Genomic DNA, 15,730 nt, shown 5'->3' on the forward strand with positions numbered 1-15,730 from the left:
TATAAATCTCAACGTTCATCCTACAAAGTCCCATCACAAGGGAGAAACACAGACAAAGCATTACAAAAACTGTGCCCGATTTGAAACGGCTGTATGCCGTATGGACCTGAAAACTCAATTTCCCCGTAAAAGAATTCGGGTAAACCGTATGGGTTGCCAGCTATGCGACCAAGGGATTGAGAGGAGGGAGGTGGGCATCGGGACGGACGCATGAAAGCGTCACACGTGTCCTCATCGCCGAGACGCGGGCCGCGTGGGCGATCAGGAGGTGCTCCGGGCGAAATGGGATTGAGATGGGGGGAGCATGGGGGGGGGGGCAGGCGATATTTTGAGAATTTATGGAAGCGAGGGGATGATGTAGAGGGATAGGAGGAGAGAAGGGAGAGGAAGATGGGGGAGGGAGGCCAGACGATGCAGAAGCAGGAGAGTAAGAGGAAAGCAACGAGAACCATGAGATGGAGGGCGACGTGACGTTGGGAGAATCGAGGGAAATGGGAAGGCTGGAGTGGGAGGAGAGGAGAGAGGAGAAGGAAGGAAATAAAACGAGGGAATGCGGCGCCGCGGGTGGGTGAGGTGGGAGGAGAGGAGAGGAAGGGAGGGACAGAAAAAGCGAAGGAAATTCGAGAGGTCCGTGTGACCCCCTCTCCTCGTCCTCCCGGTGACGCAGAGGCCGAGGCGGGTGGTGGTGGTGGCAGCTCGCGATTGACGTCAGCGCGCGTGGATTGTGCGCGAGCTCGGCTCCCCCGAGTCGCCACCCTCCCGCGCTGCTCCATCATTCATCACGTCCCCACCACCACCACCGTCACAGCATTGGCGCTCGTGCTATCAGGCTGCTGTGTATTCGGCCTTAATTGGCAGAAGACGCAACCCTGGGTAGGGGGGAGGGAGGGAACACAGATCTCGTAGAGAAAAACAACAACTCATTGATCAACAGCGCCGTCCTTAAATGGGGGTAAATATAACGGGCGACGTTTCGGGCAATGGGCCTTCTAATTAGCGGGACAAAGTGGCTATGAACTAGTGGCCATTGCCCGGAACGTCGCTTGGCACAGTATATTGTAATTGCTGTTGAAGAGCGGTGTCAGTGACGAGCGTGTTGGGAGGCGGACATTGCCAATGCTCGTGCGCACGGTCGCTGTTGTGTTCTGGTGAGGCCGCGTAGGGGACGAACGGGGAGCGGAGAGGGCACGCGAGCAAGAGGAATGGTCACCGTAAAGTTGCGGGCAGCGCCGTCTTCAGCCGTGACGATCTAACTAACCAAAGAATAATTCCTGCAGTCACGAAAGCTCCAAAATTAAGATCTAACGCCGTTCAACACGCCATCCCCCCCACCCTCCACCAGCGTCTCGAGGCAATTTAAATGCATTGACGTCACTGCTGCGGTTCGGCCGGGCAACGCTTTTTTCCAGTCTGTGCCAATAACATCGTCCTCAAGGTGGGGTGGAAATACAGTGCATGTCTAATGGGCGACGTTTCGTGCCAATGGCCCTTCTAAACAAGCCCCCCCTCCCCCCCGCCGCCATGGTTTTAAGAGAGCGAATTGTGCCGACTGTGGTCACCCTACCCACAACAGGACCGTGGGACATCCCACGACTCAATGCCCGATTCCCAAATAATCACAGGCGATACACCAACTCCGATACTCCTGACGCAAATGATTAATCTGCCTCGACCGCCGCCGATGTAACATTAGGCGATCTTTGGGGCTGTCCATAAATGACGTCACGCGATTTTGGACGATTTTTGACCCCCCCCCCCCACCCTTCGTCACACGGCGTCACAAAAGTCAGACCCCCCCCCTCAAATATGACGTCATAAAGCTCTGCCCCCCCACCCAAAAATGTTTAAACATACTTCAAATCGCTTCAAACTATTGTCATTGTAGTGCGTATTTAATGTGGCGCTGCAATCTGATGTCGTAGCAGAAAACATTTATTAAAAAGTCTATTTAATTAAGTAGAACGTGTTGTCTATATTTATTTAAAGTTGCGCATTTTGATGTGACGTCACATTTCTCACCCCCCTCCCTCGTCACACATCGTCACAAATGTCTAACCCCCCCCCCGCCCCTAGGTGCGTGACGTCATTTATGGACGGCCCCTTAGCAGCGATCTTCACTCATTGTCAGAGCGGGGGGGGGGGGGGCACAAGGCATCAGTGTGAGGGCCGCCACACATTTGAAACCACTGGGATTTGGCAGCACGACGATGACGATGATGATGGGGTGTTCTCACGTGTGTCTATTGTCGGGGGGGGGGGGGGCAGTGGCTGGCAGGCCTTGCGATGAAGAACACTGGGATAGCCTTTACTGCAGCCTTGCACGCTTTGGTTATCAATCGTAAAACAACGCAGCATGTTAATAAATACACGGGGTTTGATGAAGCAAAGTCGTTGTACTCACGTGCACGTGCTCAACTTGTGTTGCGATGATTATACCTTCTAAAGAAATCTGGCCATGGCTCGTACCCCCAGAAGGGGCATCTGGCACCCCCTTAGGGGATGCGTGCACCCCAGGTGAAGAGCCACTGGTGTACATCAACGTCAGCCACGCGAAGAAGAACAACAAGAAGAGCCCCCCGGGGTCGCGTCACACCCTCAAGCGTCGTGGCGGCGCAGAGCGCGACACGAGGAGGGAATGAAGAGAGACGTGAAACTGGGTTTCATCGCGACCACGAAGACTGCGACGCGATTCGCGAAGGGAAAACCCGCGACGGAGTAAACCGGCGTTCAAATCTGTCACGGCGCGTTCTGAGCGTGGCTGCCCCAGGCAGACACGCCGGGTGTCCCAGTGTCTGCGGCACGTCGCTACTACCACGAATGCCACCGGGCTGCTGCTGCTGTCGCGGCTGCTGCTAGGATCGAGCCCCCCCCCCCCCCCTTACATTGGTGGCACGCAGAAGCGTAACTAGCGTGGGGGCAGGGGGTGCCTTGGCCCGTCCTGGTGGCCAAAGCTCCGAGTTGGGTCCCCCTTGACCAAACCACCATGAGACATGGTTTCAACAACAGCGTAACAAGAACAACAACAAAAACCCGGTATGTAATGATGTGATTAGGCAAGAGGAGCCGCCATATATAATAAATAGCCGAGGTGCGATCGTGCGAGACGTATCAAATATTGGGGCCTCTGCCTGACCGATTTCCGTAACCCCTTGAGCTGACGATGCAGCCACAACGCCACTGGTGCCACGTCAGTCGTGACATGGGTGGCACGTGTAGAGAGTAGTTAGGGCAGTGGTTCTTCACCTTGACTGCAGCCTTGCAAAACCCCTTTGGTTCTCAATCGTTAAAAAAATATATATGACGTTCAAAAAATACGTAGGGGTTGATGAAGTAAAAATTAAGTTGCACTTACGTGACCGTGCTTAATTTGTGTTTCGAGCATTTAGCTTTCAAAAAATCCGCTACCCCCCAGAGAGGGCATCTCGCACCCCCGGGGAGCGCGTGATGCACCCCCAGGTTAAGAAGAAGAAGAAAAGCCACTGAGTTAGATGACGAATTGCGGTGGAGCCCAATTCAATAAAACACCTCGGCTATCAAGTTACACGCGCGCACAGCAGCTTCCCGACAGGACGCTAACGTTTCAAACAATAGTTCTTGAAAAAAAAAGATCTATTGCTCGAAACGGTCGCCTGTTATCTTGACGATGTGTGAGAAGGCCATTGTTTACGACGCTGCTGGTGAATTGTTTTTTTGTAACAGTGTACACTGAATACCTATACACACACACAAGACAAAGATCCCCCGTATAGCCGTAAACAGACTTTTGGGGCAAGTGCTGTGAGCGACCACCTGTCAAGGCCGGCAGAGCACATGGTCAACACCACGCCCGGCCGCCTTTGTCTCCCTAGTGGCAACGTTTTACACATCGCCCCAGGTACCCATTTGAGACTGAGTCGACCTAGAGGAGGCCCAGAATCGGTTCAGGTAATATAAGCGTCATTGGTGTTGGCCGTGAGCGGCAATCGAACTCGGGTCGTCGGGTTCGTAGCCCAGCGCGCTAACCGCTACACTGCCGCTCCCCACACACACCTTGACACGCGCACCACAATCACCTGTGCACAGACGCGCGCACACACACACACATCGCCGATTTGCCATGCAGCAGCATGTCTCAAAGTGGAACTCTGCAAGCTCGACCATTATACAAACTATCGGTGGTGATTCTTCAGTGATCATCCATTTATTCAATACGAAATAGGAAAAGCACACAGATTGTTTCGTTTCATGGCTGAGCGAGATTTGGCGTTTTCAGCCGGCCAATATTTTTGTTACAAATTACTTTCCACTCTCTATTATGTACAGTACTGAAAAAAAACGAGAAAATATACCCTCCGTCGTGTTACAATACCGCACAGTACTTCCTTTCAACCTATTTACGCGTTTAAGAAATGTACAAATCAAAGCGATCTGCTGCTGAATACTAAAATGTGCCCATCTCTTAACACGGTTAACACCAATATTGTAATTATAACACCGATACACTGTGAACTTACTGCCTGCCACTGCCTGCCATTGGTTCAAGCAGGCGTGAGAGCACAACTCAAACACGAAACTAAAGCATTCCTCCACATTGTCAGTTCCCCAGCTTCACATCTCCCATCTCGACAGCTCCCATCTCTCATCTCCACAGCTCCCAGTTCCACAGCTCCCAGCTTCACATATCCCATCTCCACATCTCCCATCTCCCAGTTCAACAGCTCTCATCTCCACAGCTCCACAGGTCCACAGCCCCCAGCTTCACAGCTCTCATCTCCACAGCTCCCAGCTCTCATCTCCACAGCTCCCAGCTCTCATCTCCACAGCTCCCAGCTCCCATCTCCACAGCTCCCATCTCCACAGCTCCCATCTCCCAGCTCCATCTCCCCAGCTCCCATCTCCACAGCTCCCATCTCCCCAGCTCCATCTCCACAGCTCCCATCTCCCCAGCTCCCATCTCCCCAGCTCCCATCTCCCCAGCTCCCATCTCCACAGCTCCCATCTCCCCAGCTCCCATCTCCCCAGCTCTCATCTCCCCAGCTTCCATCTCCACAGCTCCCATCTCAACAGCTCCCATCTCCCCAGCTCCCATCTCAACAGCTCCCATCTCAACAGCTTCCATCTCCCCAGCTCCCATCTCACAGCTCCCATCTCCCCAGCTCCCATCTCAACAGCTCCCATCTCAACAGCTTCCATCTCAACAGCTTCCATCTCCACAGCTCCCATCTCCACAGCTCCACAGCTCCCCAGCTCCCCAGCACACGACACTGCAGTCGTTAATAAAGAATGGGTGACGAGCTGCGCAGTGGGGTTTTGGCAGCCAAATGGTGAATTGTGTTGGACACGGCTAATCCATTCGTCCGTTTATAGCAGTTTACAACCAAAGCGCCGCTCGCGGTCACAGAAGTTTCACAGAGTTCGTGGAACAGATCGGAGACGGGTGGCCTGGGGAGAGGCACCGTTTGTGCACGTGCGTCTGCGGTGTCCTGCCCCGAAGCAGATCCCCGCATCAACGTCTGGAGCATCGCAGGAATTTGCTCAACAATTCAAGAAAGCAGTAGTTTACACCAATTATAATACGGTACATTACTTGTGCCCTCAACCAAACACAAGTACAGCCTCGCAACATTCGCGTGATAACGGGCGGAAGAGCCGTTCCTCGGTCTCGCCGCGTTTGATAACGAATCGGGCCGCGCGACTGCGAGAGATGAACATCGCGGCCACGTGCCTGCCCCAGGTCCCTATCTCTGTGTGTGTGCCACAGGTCCCTGTCTCTGTGTGTGTGTCCCAGGTCCCTGTCTCTGTGTGTGTGTCCCAGGTCCCTGTCTCTGTGTGTGTCCCAGGTCCCTGTCTCTGTGTGTGTCCCAGGTCCCTGTCTCTGTGTGTGTCCCAGGTCCCTGTCTCTGCGTGTGTGTCCCAGGTCCCTGTCTCTGTGTGTGTGTCCCAGGTCCCTGTCTCTGTGTGTGTGTCCCAGGTCCGTGTCTCTGCGTGTGTGTCCCAGGTCCCTGTCTCTGTGTGTGTGTCCCAGGTCCCTGTCTCTGTGTGTATCCCAGGTCCCTGTCTCTGCGTGTGTGTCCCAGGTCCCTGTCTCTGTGTGTGTGTCCCAGGTCCCTGTCTCTGTGTGTGTCCCAGGTCCCTGTCTCTGTGTGTGTGTCCCAGGTCCCTGTCTCTGTGTGTGTGTCCCAGGTCCCTGTCTCTGTGTGTGTGTCCCAGGTCCCTGTCTCTGTGTGTGTGTCCCAGGTCCCTGTCTCTCTGTGTGTCCCAGGTTCCCTGTCTCTGTGTGTGTGTCCCAGGTCCCTGTCTCTGTGTGTATCACAGGTCCCTGTCTCTGCGTGTGTGTCACAGGTCCCTGTCTCTGTGTGTGTCCCAGGTCCCTGTCTCTGCGTGTGTGTCACAGGTCCCTGTCTCTGTGTGTGTCCCAGGTCCCTGTCTCTGTGTGTGTGTCCCAGGTCCCTGTCTCTGCGTGTGTGTCACAGGTCCCTGTCTCTGTGTGTGTCCCAGGTCCCTGTCTCTGCGTGTGTGTCACAGGTCCCTGTCTCTGTGTGTGTCCCAGGTCCCTGTCTCTGTGTGTGTGTCCCAGGTCCCTGTCTCTGTGTGTATCACAGGTCCCTGTCTCTGCGTGTGTGTCACAGGTCCCTGTCTCTGTGTGTGTCCCAGGTCCCTGTCTCTGCGTGTGTGTCACAGGTCCCTGTCTCTGTGTGTGTGTCCCAGGTCCCTGTCTCTGCGTGTGTGTCACAGGTCCCTGTCTCTGTGTGTGTCCCAGGTCCCTGTCTCTGCGTGTGTGTCACAGGTCCCTGTCTCTGTGTGTATCACAGGTCCCTGTCTCTGTGTGTGTGTCCCAGGTCCCTGTCTCTGTGTGTGTCACAGGTCCCTGTCTCTGTGTGTGTGTCCCAGGTCCCTGTCTCTGTGTGTGTCACAGGTCCCTGTCTCTGTGTGTGTCACAGGTGTCTGTCTCTGCGTGTGTGTCCCAGGTAACCCCGTCTCAGCGTTACGGGAACAGATACATTTCGCTGCGTGCCTGTCCCAGGAACCTGTCTCTGCGTGCATGTCCCAGGTACCTGTGCCGGCGTTAGCTCAGTCACGACAGTGTCCGTGTCGGACCCGCTTGAGCGCGGAGGTTGCGCGGTGCGGCTGATGCGAAATCATCGGCGAACCAGTTCCGTGGAGAGAGGAGATGCGAGTGGAGAGAGGAGAGTGACAAGACGCCGGCATAGAGGGGACCACGGAGAGGAGAGTGCAGAGTAGGAACTGGAGACAGAAGGGTGGAGATAGGAGAGCAAGGATGAGAGGAGACACGGGAATGGAGAAGTGGAAAGATGAGAAGAGGGGAGAGTGGAGACAGGATGCATCGAGAGCGGAGTGGGGAGCGGAGGGCGGAGGGCGGAGAGCGGAGAGTGTCGAGGGGGAGAGACGCGGGGGCTGGGCAGGGGAACGAGCCCGCGGTCACACGGACGGAAGGGGGATCATGTTCCTGTCCGCTGGCCTCTCGGGCTCCATCAGCAACTCCGTGAGCGCCGGGGCCGCACACACGCAGCCGCTGGCCCCGCGCTGCCCCCGACGGGGATGCTGCCCCCTTCGCTGGTGCTGCACGCTGCCCCCCGGGCTGCTGGGAGGGGACGGGCTGCTGTTGTAGATGCTGTAGTAGGGCTCCACGCGGCTGTTGATGGGCGACGAGGCGCTGTGCGCGAACGGGCGGCGCTCGGAACGCGGCCCGGGGCCCCGGCGCCCCTCGGCACCGGCCTGGAGGCTGTGCAGGCTGGGCCCGCACGCCTGGTCCACGCGGCCCCCACGTGGACCAGGTGGCTGCGGCTGCTGCTGCTGCTGTTGATGCCGGTGGTGCCGATGGTGGTGATGATGGTGGTGGTGGTGGGGACGGTCGTACGTAGACGCCGGCCGCTTCGGGGACAGGATGCAGGCGGAGTTGGTGTCGTGGTGGGACGACTTTGCGCAGTTTGCGCTCAGGTTTCCTCTCCCCACGGCGCGCAGCCGCGTCTTGGGCCGGCAGCAGCAGCAGCAGCAAGAGGAGCAGCAGGTGCAGCAGGTGCAGACGCCGAGCAGCGGCGCGGAGAGCGCGCGGAGGCAGCAGGAGAGGCGCTTCCACAGCCCTGCCCCGCTGCGCGAGTAGAGGAACGGGTTGAGACCCGACTTGAGGAAGAGCAGCGTGTAGCCGAACACCTCGAGCTGCGTGCTGGCCACGCCGCCGTTGGGGCCCGCGGACATGACCCCCTGCAGCAGCGCCACGGACAGCGGCATGCAGCAGGCGAGGGCCGACAGGGCGATCACGAGGCACGTGAGCAGCGCCTTCGAGTCCTTTGCCGTGGCCATGAGGCCGGGCCCTCGCATCCTCAACGCGGGGTCGTCGGCGGGGCCAGGGCCGTGGTCGCGGGTCGCGCCGGCGCACGGGGCCGCCGCCGCGGCCGCCGCGTCGGGCGCGCACGGCCGTTCCCCGGCCCCCGGGTGAGCCCCCGGTGCCACGTCCACGGTGATGATGGCCCCCTTGCGCACCCGCGCTTGAGCCGCAGCGCGTGCGCGATGAGCGCGTACGAGACGGTGAGCACCACGAGGCACAGCAGGAAGTCGGCGGCGTACGCGTAGAGCACGAGGCCCCCCGAGAGCAGGGGCAGGCAGAGCTGCGGGCCCGGCCCGGGGCCCCTCGTGTGCCCGCGGAGGGCGGCGAGCGCGGCGAGGATGAGCCCCAGCGCCCAGAGCAGCAGCGACAGGAGGAGCGCCGAGGCGGAGGAGGCGTGCGACACGAGCATCGCCGCTGCCTGGCTCGGCTGCTGACCCAGCACGAGGCGCAGCCTCTGCACGGCGATGACCGACACCGTCTGAAGCGACAGCAGCGGGAAGGCGGCGGCCGTGAGCTGCAGCGAGAAGCAGAGCGAGTGCGAGACGGCGCCGCGCGCCCAGTGGCGCACGAGCAGCACGGAGCCCAGCATGGGCGCCGTCGCGCACGACACGAACAGGTCGCAGAAGGAGAGGTTCAGCACCAAGAAGTCGAAGTGGGTGCGCAGCTTGCGCAGCGACGGGTCGAAGAAGGAGAGGAACACCACGAGGTTCCCGTACGTGCCCACGCAAAAGAGCAGCGCCAGCAGAAGCGTGCAGGCGGCCAGCGTGGCGCGGGACAGAGCCGGCGCCGCGGGGCCGACCCCATCGGGTCCGGGGCCGCCGGTGTCGGGGAGGAGGAGGTGGTGCTGCTGCTGCTGCGGCTGGCTGTGGGGCAGGAGGAGGAGGTGGTGGCTCGGGGAGGCGGACGCGTGCAGCGGCGTCAGCAGGGGCCCCGGCCTGCTGTCGTTCATGTTGGCAGGGGGCGCGCGCGGTGAACAAGGGCCCACTCAGGTTGCCAGGAGAGGCCCCCTCAGACCGCCAGGTGAGGTCCCTTCAGGTCACCAGGTGAGGTCCCTCAGGTCACCAGGTGAGGTCCCCTCAGGTCACCAGGTGAGGTCCCCTCAGATCACCAGGTGAGGTCCCCTCAGGTCACCAGGTGAGGTCCCCTCAGGCCACCAGGTGAGGTCCCTTCAGGTCACCAGGTGAGGTCCCCTCAGGCCACCAGGTGAGGTCCCCTCAGGCCACCAGGTGAGGTCCCCTCAGGTCACCAGGTGAGGTCCCCTCAGGTCACCAGGTGAGGCCCCTCAGGTCGCCAGGTGAGGTCCCCTCAGGTCACCAGGTGAGGTCCACTCAGGTCACCAGGTGAGGTCCCCTCAGGTCACCAGGTGAGGTCCCCTCAGGTCACCAGGTGAGGTTCACTCAGGCCACCAGGTGAGGTCCCCTCAGGTCACCAGGTGAGGCTCCCTCAGGCGGTCAGGTGAGGCCCTCCACGGCCCCGAACGCACTCCTTCCTCATCTTCGCCTGGTGGTGCCTTCCCCCTCAATTCAGGGCGCCCGACCTCCTGGGCGAGACGGAGAGAGCACGGGGTGACGCGGGGCCTCGCATTTGTCACATGGCGCGCCCTGGAGTCCTGGACCACCTCGCAAGACAGATGGTCCGTCTCAAGGTATTAGCCAGGCGAAATCGTTGACTCAAGACGCATCGCTTGATTTGGCCCCCGGAGGAGCCAAGCTCCTGAGCAGGCGCTCGCTGAAAGGGAGCGCACGGCGCAAATCCCCTCGTGGTCGTCCTCCCTCCCCACCACTCCAGAACCCCTATCGCGGTAGGGGATTGTGGTCCACTTATCCGCTCACCACAAAGTCCTCTCGTCCCCAGTCCGCTCACCACAGGGTCCTGTGACTCCCCGTCATTCCCTCACCCACTGACTCCTCGACCCCACCCCCCACCACCTCCTCCAGTTAATTCACTACAGTGCCCCCCCCCCCCCCAGGGGTCCTGTCCCCCTCGTTCCCCTCGTCCCCCGTGACTGGGCACACAACGCGAGACGATCCTCGTTCTGACAATCCCGGCTGCTGCCCCCAGCAACTCGCTTGAGTCGCCCCCGTGGGCGCCAGACTGCGTGGATGAGACTGCGTGGATGAGACTGCGTGGATGCGACTGCGTGGATGAGACTGCGTGGATGCGACTGCGTGGATGAGACTGCGTGGATGAGACTGCGTGGATGCGAGAGGAAGAGGGAGGGGATTCGTGCCTGGGTGTTGGAGGTGTGTGTGTGTGTGTTTGTGTATGTCATGGTGTGTGTGTGATTTGTGTATGTTATGGTGTGTATCTTTGTGTATGATATGGTGTCTTTGTTATGGTGTGTGTCTTTGTGTATGATATGGTGTGTGTCTTTGTTATGGTGTGTGTGTCTTTGTGTATGTTATGGTGTGTGTGTCTTTGTGTATGTCATGGTGTGTGTGTGTCTTTGTGTATGTCATGGTGTGTGTCTTTGTGTATGTTATGGTGTGTGTGTCTTTGTGTATGTCAGTGTGTGTGTGTCTTTGTGTATGTTATGGTGTGTCTTTGTTATGGTGTGTATGTCTTTGTGTATGTCGTGGTGTGTGTGTGTCTTTGTGTATGTTATGGTGTCTTTGTTATGCTGTGTATGTCTTTGTGTATGTCGTGGTGTGTGTGTGGCTTTGTGTATGTCATGGTGAGTGTGTCTTTGTGTATGATATGGTGTGTCTTTGTTATGGTGTGTGTGTCTTTGTGTATGTCGTGGTGTGTGTGTCTTTGTGTATGTCATGGTGAGTGTGTGTCTTTGTGTATGTCATGGTGTGTGTGTCTTTGTGTATGTCATGGTGTGTGTGTCTTTGTGTATGTCATGGTGTGTGTCTTTGTGTATGTTATGGTGTGTGTGTCTTTGTGTATGTCAGTGTGTGTGTCTCTTTGTGTATGTCATAGTGTGTCTTTGTTATGGTGTGTGTGTTCTTGTGTATGGTATTGTGTGTGTCTTTGTGAATGTCATGGTGTGTGTCTTTGTGTATGTCATGGTGTGTGTGTCTTTGTGTATGTCATGGTGTGTGTCTTTGTTATGGTGTGTTCTTGTGTATGGTATTGTGTGTGTCTTTGTGTACGTGATGGTGTGTGTGTGTTTGTGTATGTTATGGTGTGTGTTTTTGTGTATGTTATGGTGTGTGTGTGTGTCTTTGTGTATGTCATGGTGTCTTTGTGTATGTTATGGTGTGTGTCTTTGTGTATGTTATGGTGTGTGTGTCTTTGTTATGGTGTGTGTGTGTCTTTGTGTAACTAAATTTCCCTGTACAATAATATACGAGTAAATCGTATTGGTTGATAGGAGGGTGTGTGTATGTTGGGCTGTGTACGCATGTATGGGGGTGTGTGGTATGTGTGTATATGGTGTGAGGGTGCATGTGGGGTTGGGGTGTGTATCGTGTGGATGGTGTGGGTGTACGGGTTGTAATGGGTGTGTCTGGTGTGTGCGTGTGTATGTTGTATTGTGTCTACAGTATAGTGTGTATTGTGTTTCTTTGTTTTGTGTGTGTGTATATGTGTACGGTGTGTGTATGGGTTTATTTTGGTTGTATTGGGTGTGTATTGAGTATGTGTGTACGGTGTGTATATATGGTGTGTTTTGGCTGTGTATGGGGTGTATATGGTGTATGTATGGAGAGTATATGGTGCATGTATGGTGTGTGTGTATGGGATGTGTGTATGGGGTGTGTGTGTGTATATGATGCGTGTATTGTGTGTGTGTATTTTGCGTGTCTATTCTGTGTGTGTATATGATGTGTGTGTATTGTATGTATACGGTGTGTTTATATTGTGTGTATTGTGCGTGTATATTGTATGTATATGGTCTGTATTGTGTGTATATGGTGTGTGTGTATGGTGTGTGTGTATATGGTGTGTGTATGGTGTGTGTAGTGTGCATTGTGGGTGTATTGTGTGTATATTCTGTGTATATGATGTGTGTGTATTGTATGTATATGGTGTGTATATTGTGTGTATTGTATGTATACGGTGTGTGTATATTGTGTGCATTGTATGTATATGGTGTGTATATTGTACGTGTATGGTGTGTATATTGTGTATTTTATGTATACGGTGTGTGTGTATAGTGTGTATTGTATGTATATGGTGTGTATATTGTGTGTATGGTGTGTGTATATTGTGTGGTTATTGTATGTATACGGTGTGTGTATATTGTGTGTGTATTGTATGTATACGGTGTGTATATTGTGTGTGTATTGTATATGGTGTGTATATTGTGTGTGTATTGTGTGTATACGGTGTGTGTATTGTATGTATACGGTGTGTATATTGTGTGTGTATTGTATGTATATGGTGTGTGTATTGTATGTATATGGTGTGTGTATTGTATGTATATGGTGTGTATATATTGTGTATACGGTGTGTATATTGTGTGTATACGGTGTGTGTGTATTGTGTATACGGTGTGTATTGTGTGTATACGGTGTGTGTGTATTGTGTGTATACGGTGTGTGTGTGTATGGTGTGTATACGGTGTGTGTGTATTGTGTGTATACGGTGTGTGTGTGTGTATGGTGTGTATTGTGTGTATGGGGGTTGTGTTTCTGCCCGGCCTGCGCCGCGTTGCTCACGCGTGTGTGTGCACGGCGCGCGCCGCGGCATGCCAATGTGAGCCCTCACCCCAGCGAATCCCACACAAGCGCAACCCATACACAGACAACAACATCATCATCATCGTCACTGCTATTCTAGCAACAATAGCACAGGGGCACGGCGTATGAATGCATTTACCCAGATTTCGTCGTAGGCGCGTCTCCGTCCGCCCTCTTCCAGAACGCGCGGATCGAACATGAACGAATGAGTGAATGAATGAATGAGGATTTGGATGAACGCGTTGGTGGCCGATGCGTGATTGCAGGAGCTCGGGTCTCCACTCGAAGGATCCACCCGGGCAACGTCTTTCCTTCTTCCTCGCGATGCGCAGCCTCCTCCTCCTCCTCGTGCTTTACGATGTGACACCGCTACTCTTCACACACATCCCCCCACCTTCCCGCTAGCCGACAGACGGCTGCCTCTTTGAAGCCGCATTTAAAAGACCGCAGCAAGAGACGAACGCTCGCGAGAAATAGCAGCGCTCGCTCTCAGTAAAAGTGTGCGAAAATAAACCGAGCATCTTTCATCTTCGCAGCGCGATTCGACCGACTGCAACGCGACATCCGAAATGATGAATCGGTCTGCTGCAGCTGGAGGTGTCAGCTGGCTCGTTCTCTCGCTCAGACTACGCGGTGCTGGCGATGCGCAACACTGGGGGGGGAGCGGGGGGCATCGTGCATCGGGGATGGGAAGCACGGGGTGTGTGTGCGCATGTACCATGACCTTCAACACCTAGACACGGGCCAAAATGGTGGGAGACCACGCGAAAAGGATGGGAGCAGCAACGACAAAAAAACTCGGCACGTTCGTCTATGAAGTGGCATTAAAAAAAGAGGGAAATGGAAAATGTGCGATGTGTCGGCCAATTGTTCCTCTTTCCTAGCACGCGTTGCGTTGCTACGCGAATTGCTTGCTATGCAGGGCACGTCACGCTTGTCGGACGTGCCGATAACGTTGGGCGTATGTGTAAATTGCATGATTTCGCACGACTGCTAACGCAGTACGACCAATTAAGAGTTGTACCAGGCAAGCGTGGGCAGTAGACAATGAAGCAAGACTGCATCAACGGCAATGATGTTGGTGGTTCAACGCTGGATGACCAACCGGCAGCGAAAATGTTGGAATACAGCAGTGAAAATGAAACCAGTAACCCCAGCCGTAAAATTGCGCTAAATCACAAAGTGTAATTGGAGCTTGTACCATTGTCGGTAATCATGACTTGTGCGCCCAAATCCCCATTTAGGGGGCATTTTTGACCGCATGGATATTTCGATTCTGCAGATTGCAGCCAAGCAATGTTTCGCAGAATACTTGTGTACGTGTTTCATTCGCGTTATTCATACACGTTGGGATTTTTTCCCCCTCCGCCTTAAATCGAATGTAATTATCGTCACTTAGAATTGACCCACGCTGGCAGACCCGTGCTCATTTCCAGGCCGGTGTCGTCTTCACCTCGTGCCGCACAGGGACAGCTGCCACTGGGTGTCCCCTCGGATAGACTGCAGCAGGGCAATGAAATCCTTGAAAAAGAAGTGTGATGCAAGGCGCTTTAAGTCGTCGAGGCATTAAGTGCCCTTTGCATGCAAATCCTGAGAACACTTCGTATGCTTCAGTCCACAGGTCATGTCCACTATCCATCTACACGTGCAACAGGAGAATGCCTTCAGGAGCTGCAGAATGTGCTCACGTTCCACGGAAATATACAGCACAACAAATCGGGGGTAGATACTATTCTTTTAGCTCTACATTGGTCGCTTGGTCTTCGCTTGGGAACTAAGAGCTAGTTTATTTCCCTTAAACATTTTTACTTGTTGAACGTTCATGGTCCAATTCTACAAGCAATTATCTGTTTTAAATGTACGTTTATTCCCATACAAAATTATAGGTATATCCCCCTTTGCTTGTGTATTTCTTTTGCGATTTTGGTTTATGGGCAATTATTTAATGTTTCTCTTTACCGCCACATCAATGCTTCACCGCATTTACATCTCAAAATGTATTGGATGCTCTGCGCCTGGACACGTTACGAGTTGTGCATTCGGATGTCGATGACAGAAAATTAATGGATCTCCAGTAACGCACTATGCAACACAACTTTCTTTCTGCATGACGTACGATTTGATAAAATTGTTTATTTCCTTTTAGACAAAATTATGAAATCATTTTCCCGTGGGGGGGGGGGGGGGAGGCGGGGTTGGTGACTCACAACATGTGCAGTCTGTTTCAAAAGCGTGCACCGATCAAGCACACGTGGCAACCTCACTTTTGTGAGGTTTTTGTTTATAACCTGACGAGTATGTCTTTGTTTAAAAATGCACCGATCATATTTTTGTTTAAAATTTCAACATTTGGCACGAGAAAATATAAATCACTCAATCAGACCCTTTAAATGACTCCGGGATTGAGTGGCCGATGAATTAAAATCATTTTCAGTCAAAATCAAAATGCCAACACTGAAAAACGCCGCCTCGTGTCGCTAGACAGCACGTTACATTCTCTTAACGAACCCAACGAGAGAAACGCCTGTTGAGAATATCAAACCAAAATGCCACCAGTCTGTCTGGTCACAAACTTGGCTTTCACGTGTGTTGCCCAGCTGATCGCTTCCATCGCACAAAGTCCACTTACTTCCCTGAACAATGAGCTGCAAGCAACAACTTCAAAGGTAAACAGGTTTCAACAACCAAAATAAAACGCTGTAAAACAAAAGATAAACCCAAACAATAATAATGCATAAACAATCAGCTACTGCAATTAACAACAATGCAAACTCTC

General features: G+C 54.2%; 1 protein-coding gene across 1 annotated transcript; it reads right to left on the reverse strand.

Moving 5' to 3' along the window:
* Positions 1-6,347: 6,347 nt before the first annotated feature.
* LOC133347046 (probable G-protein coupled receptor 75) lies at positions 6,348-13,592 on the reverse strand. Its single transcript, XM_061558936.1, is given in 3 exon segments — positions 6,348-8,486; positions 8,489-9,866; positions 13,094-13,592. Coding segments are annotated over 2 exon segments (1,854 nt in total). The 5' UTR covers positions 9,276-9,866; positions 13,094-13,592; the 3' UTR covers positions 6,348-7,419.
* Between the last annotated feature and the right edge of the window lie 2,138 nt (positions 13,593-15,730).

Source organism: Lethenteron reissneri, chromosome 25, assembly GCF_015708825.2.
Source record: "Lethenteron reissneri isolate LAM-NWPU_2019-01 chromosome 25, ASM1570882v1, whole genome shotgun sequence".
Taxonomy (NCBI): domain Eukaryota; kingdom Metazoa; phylum Chordata; class Hyperoartia; order Petromyzontiformes; family Petromyzontidae; genus Lethenteron; species Lethenteron reissneri.